The sequence below is a fragment of the Oncorhynchus nerka genome, linkage group LG1 (assembly GCF_034236695.1).
Source record: "Oncorhynchus nerka isolate Pitt River linkage group LG1, Oner_Uvic_2.0, whole genome shotgun sequence".
Taxonomy (NCBI): domain Eukaryota; kingdom Metazoa; phylum Chordata; class Actinopteri; order Salmoniformes; family Salmonidae; genus Oncorhynchus; species Oncorhynchus nerka.
The window spans coordinates 7,545,737-7,564,292 of record NC_088396.1 but is presented as its reverse complement, the minus strand read 5'-3'; the positions used below and the strand labels follow the sequence as shown (position 1 = coordinate 7,564,292).

Sequence of the window (18,556 nt, the reverse complement as noted above, 5' to 3'; positions counted from 1 at the left end):
ATCTTATTATGTGTTATGAAAGTGATGAATATGTGACATGTTGCGAACCATGAAGCTACATCTTCCGAATGCCCCACAAGGGTGAACGAGAATGAGGTGGCAAAAGTCAGGGTTGTACAGAACATTTCATATGCAGCAGCTGTGAAATGGGTTGAGGGTTTGAATGGTGCACAAGAAGAGTCCATGGTAGTGGATAGGCCTACACAGCAGGGGTTGCCTTTCACCAGCAGGATCCTGACATTTTAAAGGTTCGGAAGGTGGACTTTGTAGAATGTATAGCTATAGTAATTAATGGCACTGTCGTGGAGAGAAGGTCCAGGAAGATATAAATCATAGTAATTGCGGCGGAGCGGTTCCTGGGGCTGAAACATTTCTCAGCAAAGGAGTTACATGCAATATTGGCACAAGCCACCGTCTCAGGTCCTAGAGCCTGAGAAGGGAGATATGGAGAACTAAAAGAATGCAGTATTTTTATTAGGGTAGATTAAGTTAGTTTCACTATTATGCGTGGATTTATTTTGGTTTCAAATCGTCCAGTTGGAGGCGGCAATACACCTTTTTGTGTCTAGTTCACCATAAAACCCACAGAAGAAGAAGAAGGATGATGATGAAGACGCTAAAATGACAACACATTTGAAAGTGCTGCCTATTCGGAGTAAAGAAATACTACACAGTGAAGACACACTTTAAAAAAGAGTATTGCTTTATTAATTCCAAAGACAAAATGGCTTGAGATTCGGAATTCAGGGAAACAAGTGCTGATTCCACGGTCTGGAATTGGAAGCCTATTTCGCAGTTGCCCTGCGTTGACTCCGTTTGTACCGTTTTAGGAGATACACTGGATGTAGCTGCATTTCGGGATGGACAAATGACGAGGTGTAGGATTTTCGAATGACAGTTGTGATATAACGGCAAGCTATCTAGGTAGCTGTTATATTTTTTTGATGCAATATATGCATTGTTCTCCAAAACGATGATGTGTGCTGCTGCAGCAGTCGGTGGTGGAGGGATTGTGCCATCCACATTACCATCGATGCGGCTGGGCATCAGCGTCATTTCTGGAGTTGGGGACGATTTCTCCTCTTTTGGTTCGGGAATGGGTTCTTGTCAAACACCGGGAACCCAGTCGGATTGCCGAAGTCGATACCAACTTCTACTCTCTGGGCGAGCTTTAGCGGAAAGATACAGGAGGATTTATTCCACGGCTATCAATGACAAGGAGCAAGGGATAAACCAAGGAAGGTAGGTTGGAATTGTGAAATTTCTAAATTGCAGGCTTGTCTGAGCTAGTTTGCAGCCTTCGTTGCTACGTTAATTAGCCCAACAACCTGCATGGTTTTCACATCACCAGTGTTGGACTGCATGCTCACACAGCTAGTTAGCCACATGATCGCTGTTAGTGTCCAGTCGTGATACTACTTTTACTGTGGGGTAACGTTATGGGTAGGTTCGTTTGCAGAAACCCGTCAATAGTGCTACCTAGTTATATCGGTAACTTGGCTAACTAACGTCAGCTAATGAGTCGGTAGCTAACCTGTAGCTAGTGCGTTAGTTAGCTACATTTCCTCGCTAGCTTCGTTGTGTTGGTGTTTTTTTTAAGCGGTGTAACGTTACAAGGTTGGTAACTAGGTCAGAGTTACTCTTCGTATGGGGTTGCTTTTGGGTGAATATATGTAGGTAGCTAGTCTGCAAATTCGGAAAGATAAACAAATAAGACGTCAGTAGCTGCTGAATTTTTGACTAGCCAGTTTAGCTAGATATGTTTGTATCGAACAGTGTGTGTATCTGGGATATATTCCCAGATAACCATAGCTATATATATACACAGTTGAAGTCAGAAGTTTACATACACTTAGGTTGGAGTCATTAAAACTAGTTTTTCAACCACTCCACAAATTTCTTGTGAACAAAGTATAGTTACTTTGTGCATTTTCCAACAATTGTTTACCGACAGATTATTTCACTTATAATTCACTGTATCACAATTCCAGTGGGTCAGAAGTTTACATACACTAAGTTGACTGTGCCTTTAAACAGCTTGGAAAATTCCAGAAAATCATGGCTTCAGAAGCTTCTGACAGGCTAATTGACATCAATTCAGTCAATTGGTGTACCCGTGGATGTATTTCAAGGCCTACCTTTAAACTCAGTGCCTCTTTGCTTGACAACATGGGAAAATCAAAATAAATCAGCCAAGACCTCAGAAAAAAATAGTCAACTTCCACAAGTCTGGCTCATCCTTGGGAGCAACTTCCAAACGCCTGAAGGTACCACATTCATCTGTACAAACAATAGTACACAAGTATAAACACCATGGGACCACGCAGCCGTCATACTGCTTTGGAAGGAGACGCGTTCAGTCTCCTAGAGGTGAATGTACTTTGGTGCGGAAAGTGCAAATAAATCCCAGAACAACAGAGCAAAGGACCTTGTGAAGATGCTGGAGGAAACAGGTACAAAAGTATCTATATCCAAAGTAAAACGAGTCCTATATCAACATAACCTGAAAGGCCGCTCAGCAAGGAAGAAGCCACTGCCCCAAAACCGCCATAAAAAAGCCAGACTATGGTTTGCAACTGCACATGGGGACAAAGATGGTACTTTTTGGAGAAATGTCCTCAGGTCTGATGAAAATAAAAATATAACTGTTTGGTCGTAATGACCATCGTTTGGAGGAAAAAGGGTGAGGCTTGCAAGCCAAAGAACACCATCCCAACCGTGAAGCACGGGGGTGGCAGCATCATGTTGTGGGGGTGCTTTGCTGCAGGAGAGACTGGTGCAGTTCACAGAATAGATGGATGCATGAGGAGGGAAAATTGTGGATGTATTGGGGCAACATCTCAAGACATCATCAGTTAAAGCTTGGTCGCAAATGGGTCTTCCAAATGGACAATGACCCCAAGCATACTTCCAAAGTTGTGGCAAAATGGCTTAAGGACAACAAAGTTAAGGTATTGGAGTTGCCATCACAAAGCCCTGACCTCAATCCTATAGAAAATCTGTGGGCAGAACTGAAAAAGTGTGTGCGAGCAAGGAGGCCAGCTCTGTCAGGAGGAATGGGCCAAAATTCACCCAACTTATTGTGGGAAGCTTGTGGAAAGCTACCTGAAACAATTGACCCAAGTTAAATAATTTAAAAGCAATGCTACCAAATACACTCAAATTAGTATGTAAACTTCTGACCCACTGGGAACGTGATAAAATAAATAAAAGCTGAAATAAATCATTCTTGCTACTATTATTCTGACATTTCACATTCTTAAAATAAAGTGGTGATCCTAACTGACCTAAAACAGGGAGTTTTTACTTGAATTAAATGTCAGGAATTGTGAAACTGAGTTTAATTGTATTTGGCAAAGGTGTATGTAAACTTCAGACTTCAACTGTGTGTGTGTGTGTGTGTGTGTATATATATATATATATATATATAACACACACATACACACACACACAGTCTCCTTTTAGTCGGAGTCCATTTTAGATTTTTGTTTCCAGTTGCTGTGTCTTTGAAACAGGAGGATGTGTGGGGTTGGTTTGCTGGTGACACGGTCTGTGATTTATTTAGAATTCAAGACACACTTAACCAGCATTGCTACCACAGAATTCTGCAGTGATACGCCATCCCACCTGGTTTGCGCTTATTCCCACTATCATCTCATTTTCAACAAGACAATGACCCAACATACCTCCAGGCTGTATAAGGGCTATTTGACCAAGAAGGAGAGTGATGGAGTGCTGCATCAGTGTATCTGGCTTCCACAATCCCCCGACCTCAACCAAATTGCTATGGTTTGGGATGAGTCGGACCACAGTGATGGAGGAGCAGCCAACAAGTGCTCAGCATATGTGAGAACTCATTCAAGACTGTTGGAAAAGCATTCCTCATGAAGCCAAGAGTCTCCAAAGTTGTCATCAAGGCAAAGGGGGGCTACTTTGAAGAATATATAACACATATTTTGATTTGTTATGTTTTTTTGGTTACTACATGATCCCATATGTGTTATGTCATTGTTTTGATGTCTTCACTATTCTACAATATAGAAAATAGTAAAAAAAAGACTTGAATGAGTAGATGTCCAAACTTTTGACTGTATATCTGAATTCAAATCCAGCAAGAATCATGTCACTCATCTAGCTAGTTAGTGCTAGTGTAAGTGTTTCTTCCATCCCTCTCCTCGCTCCTACCTTGTCTCGATCCAGTGACCCTCTGCACACATCGACAACAGTCACCCTTGAGGCATCGTTACCCATGGACTCCACAAAAGCAGAGCAAGGGAAACTACTTCAAGGTCCCAGCGAGTGACGTCACTGATTTTGAAACACTATTAGTGCACACCCTGCTAACTAGCTAGCCATTTCACACCGGTTATGCTAGCTAGACTTATTTGCTCAAACCATTAACTTATTATTGTATTAAGACATTAGAGCATATCACTTATCATATTTTGGATAGGAAGGGTGCGTGGATCAAATAATTACATAGAACTATTATTAATAGGATATAAATATTATTAGAAACTGTGGTTCCAGCCCTGAATGCTGATTGTCTGACAGCCGTATTATATCAGACCGTACACCACGGGTATGATACAACTTTTATCTCTGCTGGTCTAATTATGTTGGTAACCAGTTTATAATAGCAATAGGGCTGTGTCCAGGCACTCCATGATGCGTCGTGCATAAGAACAGCCCTTAGCCGTGGTTTATTGGCCATATACCACAAACCCCTGAGGTGCTGTATTGCTTAAATAGGATCTCTGTGGTGTGGATGGTCCCCTGCTCACTGGAGCAAGTGAATACATACACTTACGCCATCCAAATGCCAAGTCAATTATGTTGTGGACAAGCTTTCGTGTGTGTGTCACTTCCTTGTGCCGTACCCATAGGGCTCTCAAATTCAAATCTGGACCTCGAAGCCAGTCATAAGCTGTGTTCGAATACTCGTACTAACCATACTATTTGTGACGTGAATTGAGTATATAGTATGCTTATTGGTCACAGCATGGATATAGTTAATATGCCAAAAGTTCCCGGATGTCGTACTATTTACCAAAATATGAAGTATACATGCAGAGGACACTATTTCTGTACTTTTATGGCCCACAATGCAATTCTTCAGAAAAAGGGGCGTGGCTTCACAACAGTGCACTTTGCGGTTAAATCAAAGTTTATTTGTCAAATGTGCCAAATACAACAGGTGTAGTAGACCTTACAGTGAAATGCTTACTTACAGGCTCTAACCAATAGTGCAAAAAGGTATTAGGTGCATAATGGGTAGGTAAAGAAATAGGCTATGTACAGTATCGAGGCTATAAAAGTAGCGAGGCTACATACAGACACCAGCTTGTCAGGCTGATTTGAGGTAGTATGTAGATATGGTTAAAGTGACTATGCATATATGATGAACAGAGAGTAGCAGTAGCGTAAAAGAGGGGTTGGCGGGTGATGGGTGGGACACAATGCAGATAGCTCGGTTAGCCAATGTGCGGGAGCACTGGTTTGTCGGCCCAATTGAGGTAGTATGAACATGTATATATAGTTAAAGTGACTATGCATATATGATAAACAGAGTAGTAGCAGCGTAAAAAGAGGGGTGGGGGGGTTAGCCTTCAAAATAGAGGTATGGCATTGTACTATTTGTATTCTTTCTGTCCCCAATTTTTTTTTATTGATTTTAAAAAAAAAATGGGGGGGGTTAATGTGTTAATCTTATCTTAACATAGTTGTGATAGGCTATAGGCCCAGCTGTTACTGGATTTGCTAATGTCTTTTTTACAATGTGTTTCAGGGGAAAGAAAGCTTTAAACAAGAAGAAGCTGAAACGGCGGCAAAAGTTGAAGTCAAAAGTCAAAACAGGAACAAAGGTAAGATACATTTTCTTGGTACAAGAGGGACCTGACCTTGAGTCACTCAATTTTCTCAGAATAATATAATAGATTCATTGCAAATTTGTTGCTTCAGTTATTTTTGGTCTAAGATGGGCAACTACGATTATTTTGAGAATCTCAAGCTGAGAAGAAAATATATAATATTTTAAATGTTCTTCGAATGCCGCACCTTTTATCAAAGCATCTAATTGCAAGGTACAACTAATTTGCATAACTACACTACCTATGCTATATGCATGCATGGACACAATCTTGCTTAGTTGGTGTCTCCCTCTATCAAATTAACTCTGGTACTTTTTTTTGTATACTTTTTAGCCAAAAATAGTCACTGAAATGTGTGTACTATGTCACGTATGTGCTGATATGCTATTTGCATATGTTATATGTTCAACACCCTATGCATACAGTGCATTAAAAGTATTTACACCCCTTTTTCCACATTTTGTTTTTGCAGCCTGAATGAAAAATGTATTTAATTGAGATGTTTTGTCACTGGCCGACACTCCAAACTAGAGGTCGACCGATTAATCGGCTGGGCCGATTTCAAGTTTACGTAGTAAACTTATAGTAATAGTTATAGTAATTTATCATCAAATCACAGCCTACTTTGCCAAACGGGTGATGATTTAACACGTGCATTCGTGAAAAAAGCACTGTCGTTGCACCAATGTGTACCTAACCATAAACATCAATGCCTTTCTTAAAATCAATACACAAGTATATCTTTTTTTAAACCTACATATTTAGTTGAAAGAAATTCATGTTAGCAGGCAATATTATTAACTAGGGAAATTGTCACTTCTCTTGCATTCTGTGCAAGCACAGTGGGGGTATATTTTTTTATTTCACCTTTATTTAACCAGGTAGGCTAGTTGAGAACAAGTTCTCATTTACAACTGCGACCTGGCCAAGATAAATGCATAGCAGTGTGAACAGACAACAACACAGAGTTACACATGGAGTAAACAACAAGTCAATAACACAGTAGAAAGAAAAAGTCTATATACATTGTGTGCAAAAGGCACGAGGTAGGCGGATAATTACAATTTTGCAGATTAACACTGGAGTGATAAATGATCAGATGGTCATGTGCAGGTAGAGATACTGGTTTGCAAAAGAGCAGAAAAGTAAATAAATAAAAACAGTATGGGGATGAGGTAGGTAAATTGGGTGGGCTATTTACCGATAGACTATGTACAGCTGCAGCGATCGGTTAGCTGCTCAGATAGCAGATGTTTGAAGTTGGTGAGGGAGATAAGTCTCCAACTTCAGCGATTTTTGCAATTTGTTCCAGTCACAGGCAGCAGAGAACTGGAAGGAAAGGCGGCCAAATAAGGTGTTGGCTTTAGGGATGATCAGTGAGATACACCTGCTGGAGCCCGTGCTACGGGTGGGTGTTGCCATCGTGACCAGTGAACTGAGATAATGCGGAGCTTTACCTAGCATGGACTTGTAGATGACCTGGAGCCAGTGGGTCTGGTGACGAATATGTAGCGAGGGCCAGCCGACTAGAGCATGGTGGGTGGTATAAGGTGTTTTAGTAACAAAACCGATGGCACTGTGATAAACTGCATCCAGTTTGCTGAGTAGAGTATTGGAAGCTATTTTGTAGATGACATCGCCGAAGTCGAGGATCGGTAGGATAGTCAGTTTTACTAGGGTAAGTTTGGCGGCGTGAGTGAAGGAGGCTTAGTTGCGGAATAGAAAGCCGACTCTAGATTTGATTTTGGATTGGAGGTGTTTGATATGAGTCTGGAAGGAGAGTTTACAGTCTAGGGGGGGGGGGGGGGGGGCTGTTGGCCGAGGGTGGAGTAGTCAGGGGGAAGGCATGGCCAGCCTTTGAGAAATGCTTGTTGAAGTTTTCGATAATCATGGATTTATCGGTGGTGACCGTGTTACCTAGCCTCAGTGCAGGTGGCAGCTGGGAGGAGGTGCTCTTGTTCTCCATGGACTTCAGTGTCCCAGAACTTTTTGGAGTTAGAGCTACAGGATACAAATTTCTGCTTGAAGAAGCTGGCCTTTGCTTTCCTGACTGACTGCGTGCGTGTATTGGTTCCTGACTTCCCTGAACAGTTGCATATCGCGGGGACTATTCGATTCTATTGCAGTCCGCCACAGGATGTTTTGGTGCTGGTCGAGGGCAGTCAGGTCTGGAGTGAACCAAGGGCTATATCTGTTCTTAGTTCTGCATTTTTTTGAACGGAGCATGCCTATCTAAGATGGTGAGGAAGTTACATTTAAAGAATGACCAGGCATCCTCAACTGACGGGATGAGGTCAATATCCTTCCAGGATACCCGGGCCAGGTCGATTAGAAAGGCCTGCTCGCAGAAGTGTTTTAGGGAGCGTTTGACAGTGATGAGGGGTGGTTGTTTGACTGCGGATCCGTAGCGGATACAGGCAATGAGGCAGTGATCGCTGAGTTCCTGGTTGAAGACAGCGGAGGTGTATTTGGAGGGCCAGTTGGTCAGGATAACGTCTATTAGGGTGCACTTGTTTATAGATTTAGGGTTTTACCTGGTGGGTTCCTTGATGATTTGTGTGAGATTGAGGGCATCTAGCTTAGATTGTAGGACTGCCGGGGTGTTAAGCATATCCCAGTTTAGGTCACCTAACAGAACAAACTCAGAAGCTAGATGGGGGGCAATCAATTCACAAATGGTGTCCAGGGCACAGCTGGGAGCTGAGGGGGGTCGGTAGCAGGCGGCAACAGTGAGAGACTTATTTCTGGAGAGAGTAATTTTTAAAATTAGTAGTTCGAACTGTTTGGGTATGGACCTGGAAAGTATGACATTACTTTGCAGGCTATCTCTGCAGTAGACTGCAACTCCTCCCCCTTTGGCAGTTCTATCTTGACGGAAAATGTTATAGTTGGGTATATGCAGCAGTTTGGGCCGCCTGGCTTTTTTGCGAACTGTGTGAAGACCATTTCTTCCTAACAAAGACTAATTTGCCAGAATTTTACGTAATTATGACAACATTAAAGGTTGTGCAATGTAACAGACTTAGACTAGGGGATGCCACCCGTTCGCTAAAATAAGGAACAGTTCTGTATTTCACTGAAAGAAAAAATGTTTTGTTTTCGAAATGATAGTTTCTGGATTTGACCATATGAATGACCTAAGGCTCGTATTTCTGTGTGTTTATTATAATTAACTCTATGATTTGATAGAGCAGTCTGAGTGGTGGTAGGCAGCAGCAGGCTCGTAAGCATTCATTCAAACAGCACTTTCCTGTGTTTGCAGCAGCTCTTCGCAATGCTTGAAGCACAGCGCTGTTTGACTTCAAGCCTATCAACACCCGAGATTAGGCTGGCAATACTATAATGCCTATAAGAACATCCAATAGTCAAAGGTATCTGAAATACGTATGGTATAGAGAGAAATAGTCCTATAATAACTACAACCTAAAACCTCTTACCTGGGAATATTGAAGACTCATGTTAAAAGGAACCACCAGCTTTCAAATGTTCTCATGTTCTGAGCAAGGAACTGAAACGTTAGCTTTTTTACATGGCACATATTGCACCTTTACTTTCTTCTTCAACACTTTGTTTTTGCATTATTTAAACCAAATTGAACATGTTTCATTATTTGAGACTAAATTTATTTTTATTGATGTATTATATTAAGTTAAAATAAGTGTTCATTCAGTATTATTGTAATTGCCAATATTATTTATTTATTTATATAGATATATAGATAGATATATAGATATATAGATATATAGATGTCTGATTTAATTATTGGCTTTTTTTGGTCCTCCAATAATTGGTATCGGCGTTGAAAAATCATAATCGGTCGACCTCTACTCCGTACCCCATAATGTCAGTGGAATTATAAAAAATGTTAAGTAAAAAAAAAAAAAAGAAGAAAAAAAAGCTGAAATGTCTTGTAAGTATTCAACCCCTTATGGCAAGCCTAAATAAATGCAATACTAAACATTAGCTAAACAAGTCGCATAAGTTGCATGGACTCACTCTGTATTATAATAATAATAATAATAATAATAATAATAAAGGGGTTAACATGAGTTTTGAATGACTACCTCATCTCTGTACCCCACACATACAATTATCTGTAAGGTCCCTCAATCGAGCAGTGAAATTCAAACACCGATTCACCAAATAAAGTTGTATTTGTGACATGCGCCGAATACAACAGGTGAAATGCTTACTTTACAATCCCTTAACGTGACAATGAAGAAAATGCCAGAGAGGAGTTATTTTGACAGGGTAGGAACACAAAGCGTTGTTTTTCCTAGGGGACCCAATAATCTTTAGCTACATCTGTTTTCACTTAGCTACTTCATGTAGTTTACATATTCATGCTTTGCGTGTTACTCTTTGATTTAGAAGATACTGTTGCACGAACATGCTGATATTGGTCTACACCATCACTGGTGTATATCAAGCTGTATAGCTACCGTAATTACATTTGGTCAGTACATTTATTAGCTAGCTAGCCGACCAGCTAACTAGCAATTAGAGTTAGTGGCTAACAAGGTTTATGCCCATCTTGCAAAACCTCCCTGGTCTGTGTGGTTGAATCTGTGCTTAAAATACACTGCTCAACTGAGGGACCCTACAGATCATTGTATGTGTGGCATACAGAGATTAGGTAGTCATTCAAATATCATGTAAACACTTATTGCAGACGGAGTGGGTACATGCAACATATGTGACTTACAGCACCAGTCAAGTTTGGACACACCTACTCATTCAAGGGTTTTTCTTTATTTTTTACCATTTTCTACATTGTAGAATAATAGTGAAGACATCAAAACTATGAAATCATGTAATAACCAAAAAAAGAGTTAAACAAATCAAAGTCTATTTTAGATTCTTCAAAGTAGCCACCCTTTGCTTTGATGACAGCTTTGGATACTCTTTGCATTCTCTCAACCAGCTTCATGAGGTAGTCCCCTGGAATCCGTTGTTTTAAAGTTAATTTGTAGAATTTATTTCCTTAATGCGTTTGAGCCAATCAGTTGTGCTGTGATAAGGTAGGGTTGGTATACAGAAGATGGCCCTATTTGGTAAAAGTCCAAGTCCATATTATGGCAAGAACAGCTCAAATAAACAAAAACGACAGTCCATCATTACTTTGTCATAGGGCTGGGCGATATGGCCAAAATCTCATATCACGATATAGGTCATTTCCTATCCCGATAATGATACATATCACGATATGGCACATTTTCTGTAAATTAAATTTATAAATAGTTTATATAAAATGACCACATGTAAAGGCCTATTTCTTATTACATTTTGAATTCTACTTAACAAATAAAGTACTTACTCATATTTGATTTATTTTATTTAGAACCTGTGCAAGTGTTCAATTAATAATGTAACAAAATATGAATGTATAAATTCTAAAAAGGTAAATAAAAAAAAACACTTCAACTATAGTTCCAAACAAAATAAATATAGGCCTAAAATATATTTATTTTTGGGGGCTTGCCTGTTTTGCATGTTATTTTGGCATTAATACGTGTCACATATCGATTTGCATTTGGTACCTTGGGTTGAGTGTTAGCACCAACTCACGAAACCCCCGTTTCTCAACGGTGTAAATTGGGGCTGTCTTTTACAGTTTTTACGGCAGCTGTTATCACCTTCCATCTTCGTGATTTGTTGCCATATGGTGTGCCGCGGGCAAAAGCAAAGTTTGATTTGGGTTTGTTTTGAGCACTCGACTGTACTTTTTTGGGTCTCATTCGTAGACTCTCTCCGTTAGGTTCCAAATGATTCTTGCGTAGGTGGTAAAATAGGTTAGTGGTGTTTGTTGTCAGGACAAAAATAGTAAAAATAGAGAAACCCTGGACACACCTCATTCAACATTTTTGACTAGTACTGTAATTAAATGTATGCTCCTGAATTTATTTAGGCTTTCTGTAACAAAGGGATTGAATCAACACCATTTGAAGCTTTTTATTTCATTTGTAAAACATTCTAAACATTTTATGTTTATTAGGAACCCCAAGGCAGCAGCTACTCTTCCTGGGTTCCAAAACATTAATTCACATACATCACACAAAACCAAAGATAAAACAGTACATCATAGAAGATTATTACACCAGTGCATATTTACAATACAAAATGTACAATACCACCGTACAACAATATTACTGTGTGTGTGTCTTCAGTCCCTGCTGTTTCGTAAGGTGTTATTTTTTAAAATCTGTTTTCTGTATTTGTATCTGTTTGACATTATGGGGTAGTGTGTGTGTGTGTGTGTAGGCCAGTGAAACACAATCTCAGTTTAATCCATTTTAAATTCTGGCTGTAACACAACAAAAGGTGGATAAAGTTTAGGTGTGTGTATACTTTCTGAAGGCAGCTTACATGAGGAAGGATCAACAACATAGTAGTTACTCCACAATACTAACATAAATTACAGAGTGAAAATAAGTTAGAATACAAATATTCCAAAACATGCATCCATTTTCCAGGCACTAAAGTAATACTACAAAAAAATGTGGCAAAGAAATAAACTTTTTGTACGGAATACAAATTATGTTTGTGGCACAGGCAAAATCCTAGAAGAGAAACTTAGTTCAGTTGGCTTTCCAACAGACACTGGGAAACAAATGCATCTTTCATCAGGACAATTACCTAAAACAAAAATATACCGTCGTGGCCAAAAGTTTTGAATGACACAAATATACATTTTCACAGTCTGCTGCCTCAGTTTGTATGATGCCAATTTGCATATACTCCAGAATGCTTTGAAGAGTGATCAGATGAATTTAATTAATTGCAAAGTCCCTCTTTGCCATGCAAATGAACTGAATCCACAAAAAAAAAAATTTCCACTGCATTTCAGCCCTGCCACAAAAGGACCAGCTGACATCATGTCAGTGATTCTCTCGTTAACTTCTTATGGCTGCAATCCCATTAACGGGAGCATTATGACAACAGCCAGTCACAGTGTAGGGCGCCAATTTCAAAACATCAACAATCTCATAATTAAAATTCCTCAAACATACATGTATCCTATACCATTTTTAAGCTATTCTCGTTGTTAATCCCACCAGTGTTCGATTTCAAATATGCTTTACAGCAAAAGCACCACAAACGATTATGTTAGGTCACCACATAGCCACAGAAAAACACAGCAGTTTTTCCAGCCAGAGTCACAAAAACCACACATAGAGATAAAATTAATGACTAACCTTTGATCTTCATCAGATGACACTCATAGGACTTCATGTTACATAATACATGTATGTTTTGTTTGATAAAGTTCATATTTATCAAAATATGAGTTTACATTGGCGCGTTACACTCACTAGTTCCAAAAACATCCAGTGATTTTTGCATAGCCACATCATTCAACAGAAATACTCATCATAAATATAGATGATAATATAAGTTAAACACATGGCATTATAGATATACCTCTCCTTAATGCAACCGCTGTGTCAGATTTCAAAAAAAGAAATGATATGATAAATATTCCCTTTGATGATCTACATCAGAAAGCACTCCAGGAATCCCAGGTCCAGAATAAATGTTTGTTTTGTTCGATAATATCTGTTATTTATGTCCAAATACCTTCTTTTGTTAGCGTGTTTGGTATACATATCCAAACGCTCATTCTGGTCAGCGTTACATCGGACAAAAACTTCAAAAAGCTATATTACAGGTCGAAGAAACATTTCAAACTAAGTACAGAATCAATCATTAGGATTTTTAACATATAGCTTCAATAAAGTTCCAACTGGAGTATTCCTTTGTTTCTTCATGATCAATGGAACGCAAGTGGGTACCATGAGGAATAAGCGTGATCAGAAAATGGCTGCTTGATAGACACCTGATACATACTGCTCTCATTCACTCCCACAACAACTTAGTCTCATTCAAATTTCTATTGATGGTTGACATCTAGTTGAACCTCTAGGCAGTGCAACATCATTAATATCTCAAGGGGATTTCATTGGGGACTCTGGTGAATACATACAAAGCTCAGATTTCTCACTTCCTGTTTTGATTTCTCCTCCTTTGCCTGCCATATGAGTTCTGTTATACTCAGACATCATTCAAACAGTTTTAGGAACTTTAGTGTTTTCTATCCAATACTACTAATAATATGCATGTATTAGCAACTGAGACTGAGGAGCAGGCTGTTTACTTTGATCCACTTATTGATCCAAGCTACTCAATACTGCCCCCCAGCCATAAGAAGTTAACACATGTGTGAGTGTTGACGAGGACAAGGCTGGATATCACTCTGTCATGATGATTGTGTTCGAATAACAGACTGGAAGCTTCAAAAGGAGGGTGGTGCTTGGAATCATTGTTCTTCCTCTGTCAAACATGGTTACCTGGAAGGAAACACGTGCCGTCATCATTGCTTTGCACAAAAAGGGCTTCACAGGCAAGGATATTGCTGCCAGTAAGATTGCACCTAAATCAACCATTTATCGGATCATCAAGAACTTCGAGAGCGGTTCAGTTGTTGTGAAGAAGGCTTCAGGGCGCCCACGAAAGTCAAGCAACCGCCAGGACCGTCTCCTAAAGTTGATTCAGCTGCGGGATCAGGGCACCACCAGTACAGAGCTTGCTCAGGAATGGCAACAGACAGGTGAGTGCATCTGCACGCACAGTGAGGCGAAGACTTTTGGAAGATGGCCTGGTGTCAAGAAGGGCAGCAAAGAAACCACTTCTCTCCAGGAAAAGCATCATGGACAGACTGATATTCTGCAAAAGGTACAGGTATTGGACTGTTTAGGATTGGGGTAAAGTAATTTTCTCTGAATCCCCTTTCCGATTGTTTGGGGCATCCGGAATAAAGCTTGTCCGAAGAAGACACGGTGAGCGCTACCATCAGTCCTGTTTCATGCCAACAGTAAATCATCCTGAGACCATTCATGTGTGGGGTTGCTTCTCAGCCAAGAGAATGGACTCACTCACAATTTTGCCTAATAACACAGCCATGAATAAAGAATGGTACCAACACATCCTCCGAGAGCAACTTCTCCCAACCATCCAGGAACAGTTTGGTGACGAACAATGCCTCTTCCAGCATGATGGAGCACCTTGCCATAAGGAAAAGTGATAACTAAGTGGCTCGGGGAACAAAACATTGATATTTTGGGTCCATGGCCAAGAAACCCCCCCCCAGACCTTAATCCCATTGAGAACTTGTGGTCAATCCTCAAGAGGCGGGTAGACAAACAAAACCCCACAATTTCTGACAAACTCCAAGCATTGATTATGCAAGAATTGGCTGCCATCAGTCAGGATGTGGCCCAGAAGTTCATTAACAGCATGCCAGGGCGGATTGCAGAGGTCTTGGAAAAGAAGGATCAACACTGTAAATATTGACTCTTTGCATCTTCATGTAATTGTCAATAAAAGCCGTTGACACATATGAAATGCTTGTAATTTTACTTCAGTATTCCATAGTAACATCTGACAAATATTTAAAGACACTGAAGCAGCGAACTTTGTGGAAATTAATATTTGTGTCATTCAACTTTTGGTCACGACTGTACACTGGAATTCCTTACCATAAAGACATTGAATCTTCCTGAGTGGCCTAGTTACAGTTAGACTTATATATACTTGAAAATCTATTGCAAGACTTAAATGTCTGTCTTAAGTTGGTTGTTGAACATTGCATTTATCAGAGCTTGAATTTTTGTAAAGAATAATGGACAAATATTGTACAATCCAGGTGTGACAGCTCTTAGAGACTTATCCAGAAAGAAAGACTCACAGCTGTAATTGCTGCAAAAGGAGATTGTATTGACTCGGGTTGAAAAGTTATCTAATCAATTTATTTCAGTGTTTTATTTTCTACTTTCTTCCAGAGTTTCTACTTTGTAACAGAATGTTGAAAAAGTCAAGGGGTGTGAATACTTTCTGAAGGCCCTTTAAATTGAGAGAATAAATGTATTAAAAGCATTTATGTGATTGACAAGGAGAAGTTCGATGTCGGACAACAATAGAATGTTAATGTTTCAATGCGTGCCAGGCCGCCTCGGCATTACGGCTACATTTCTACTATGCCGTAGGCAGAACTTTACTGACTATGTCGGTTGGTGGAAATAAGTTTAGACTTTGATACTGGCAACACCTTTCAGATATAAAGAAATGGCAAAAAAAAGTTACGTAATGGTTTGATGAGAATTGCTGCTCGCATGGCATTCTTCCAAACTGTCTACTGAGATTTCCGGTATTAGAGGTGTGCAGGCAGAAAGTAGCTTCGCCGAAGCCACTGTAAGTGAAGCTAATGGGAACACAAAAAATAGAACATCTGGTGACTGATGAGACAGACACGGGTTACAAGTGTAGTTAATCTGAACAGGCCCTAAAACAAAGTAGAGCTGTAGGTTAGGCCTACACAGCAGATGGGTTGTGTACCAAATGGCACTCTTTTCCCTTCCATACATAGTGCACTACTTCTGACTAGGGCCATTTGGGAGGTAACACATCCCATTTTTCTCTAAGATACAGTACTACACTGGTAGTGGGGCAAACCCTGTATTTGCAGCAGTATGAACATCACCCTGCTGAGTTATGTGAGTCAGGGTAGGGGTAAGCTATAGCCTAGTCCTCCCTGGTGCTTTTGGTGCCCACCTGCCTGCATTGTTACCATTGCCAAGAGGGCAAAAAAATCTTCCGCCGACAGATTGTCCTGACTACCGCTCGAATCCTCTTAAGTGAATTAAGCATCTCTTTAGCTCTAGGATCAGTGAGAGTGAGTGCCCAACACGCTCCTCTCTCAATCTAATTTGATTAGAAAATAGAAAAGTTACACTATTTCTGTCTCCACTCCTCATTTTCCTCCTCTTTTAGTGCTCCTTTCCCAAACAGCCATTTTCTCTCTGTTTTGAAGCCTTATTGGCATATTATAACCTTACTTCTCTGGTAAATAGTGCTAAGCTCTTTACACAGGCACAGCGTGTCCCTTGCTGAATGCCTTCGCTATGCTGCCGGGAGTGTTACCCGCCCCGAGGAAAGAAGTGGATAACTCTCCCTGGCGTTGTACACTGAAATGAAGGACCGCTCCTTCCTAAATGTATGACATCACCGTCCGTCAGTAGCTTCGATGCCAGAAACATGACAACGCAGCAAGGCAAGGGGAAAACAATCAATAGCATGAAACATTCTCCATCCGGAGGTTGGAGGACTGCGTAGTAACCCTATACCAGGCCTGGGCAATTATTTTCCATGGAGGGCCACATTAGAATATATTTTTGCCATCGCTGGCCAGAATCATATTACAGGATTACACATCATGTGTATGACTGTGTTAACAGATATATCTACTGTAAATCACATCCAGATATGCTACTTAACTTTTTAAATGCACAGAAATAAACCACATCCATGTTCTCCTTTTTGGTAGGTATTTTCACTATTAAACATTCAATGAACTACACGGAGGGAAAAGTACACTGTGCATTCTGCACCATGGACAGAACTCTAGTTAACAGAATTATGCACAAAAACACAGAGAGAGCTCAACATTTACATTTAAACTACTCAATCAGTGTGAGGAGTGATGTCTCTGATGGGCATTGACTAGAGCTGTGAACTCAGGTATAGTTTCTGACGTCGCTATGCGCTGAGAGGTGAGACTCAGTAAGAGATGATCTGTGCCTTGACTTGTTATATTTAATCACTGAAAATGTGTGTTCACGTATATAGTTTGACCCACACAGTACAAACATCTTCTGAGCATGACTCCTAATCTTTGGAAAGTTTAGTTAATCGAGAGATGCATAGAACCTCGTCAGTGACATTTGTTTTGAATAGTTATCCAATCACTGCATTAGACTGAAGATCGATAAGCTCAAGTTGCAGGTCAGTGGGAGTGTTCGCCACACTGAAGCTGAAAGGAGAGGAATCCAACAGCATGTCATTTTCCAACACTTTGAAATCTTCAAAATGATGTGAAACCACCGTTCAAAGCACGCAGCAGCCATGGGTACTTCATTTGTAAACCGCTTGCGTCGTGATTTCCGTCTCATTCAACTTTGGACGAAGCGTTCGTGGTAATTACACACACGCACAACTAACGTTTATCCAGTCATGGTTGGTTTCATTGCAATCCTCCGGTTATTACTAACACAACCATACTTGATGGTTCTTTTCCCGGGACGTATTGACCAAAACAAACCGATTTGAAGACTCCAATCAATGACCTCATTTCGCACCAATGGTAGGACCGGTCTATCGTTGATTGACTGTATTTTGGCCCAATGACCAGTGATCATCTTGGAATCTAGCTTGGAAGATGGCCAATGAGCTGAGGTGAACGACAATATGTAATGGTTATACGTTAAACACTTGTATCTTTCATCAATGTTTATGATGAGTATTTCTGTAATTTGACGTGGCTCTGCATTTTCACTGGATGTTTGTTTGAGACAATGATTACTGTACATAACGCACCAATTTCAACTGAGGTTTTTGGACATAAAGATGAACTTTATCGAACAAAACACATATTTATTGTGTAACATGAAGTCCTGTGAGTACCATCTGATGAAGACCATCAAAGGTTAGTGACTAATTTAATTGCTATTTCTGACTTTTGTGAGCCCTCTCCTTGGGTGTAAAATGGCTGTATGGTTTTCTGTGACTAGGCGCTGACCTAACATAATCGCATGGTGTGCTTTCTCCATAAAGCCTTTTTGAAATCGGACACT

The 18,556-nt window shown here is 40.2% G+C and overlaps 1 protein-coding gene across 5 annotated transcripts in view; it reads left to right on the top strand.

Moving 5' to 3' along the window:
- Window positions 1-603: 603 nt before the first annotated feature.
- mycbp2 (MYC binding protein 2) overlaps window positions 604-18,556 on the top strand; it is a 249,694-nt gene continuing 231,741 nt past the window's right edge. For all 5 annotated transcript variants that reach the window (XM_065027423.1, XM_065027354.1, XM_065027490.1 and 2 more), the window contains exons 1-2: window positions 604-1,242; window positions 5,789-5,864. In XM_065027423.1, the coding sequence (XP_064883495.1) occupies window positions 974-1,242; window positions 5,789-5,864 (345 nt within the window). In that variant the 5' untranslated portion in view covers window positions 604-973. The remainder of the gene's footprint in view (window positions 1,243-5,788; window positions 5,865-18,556) is intronic.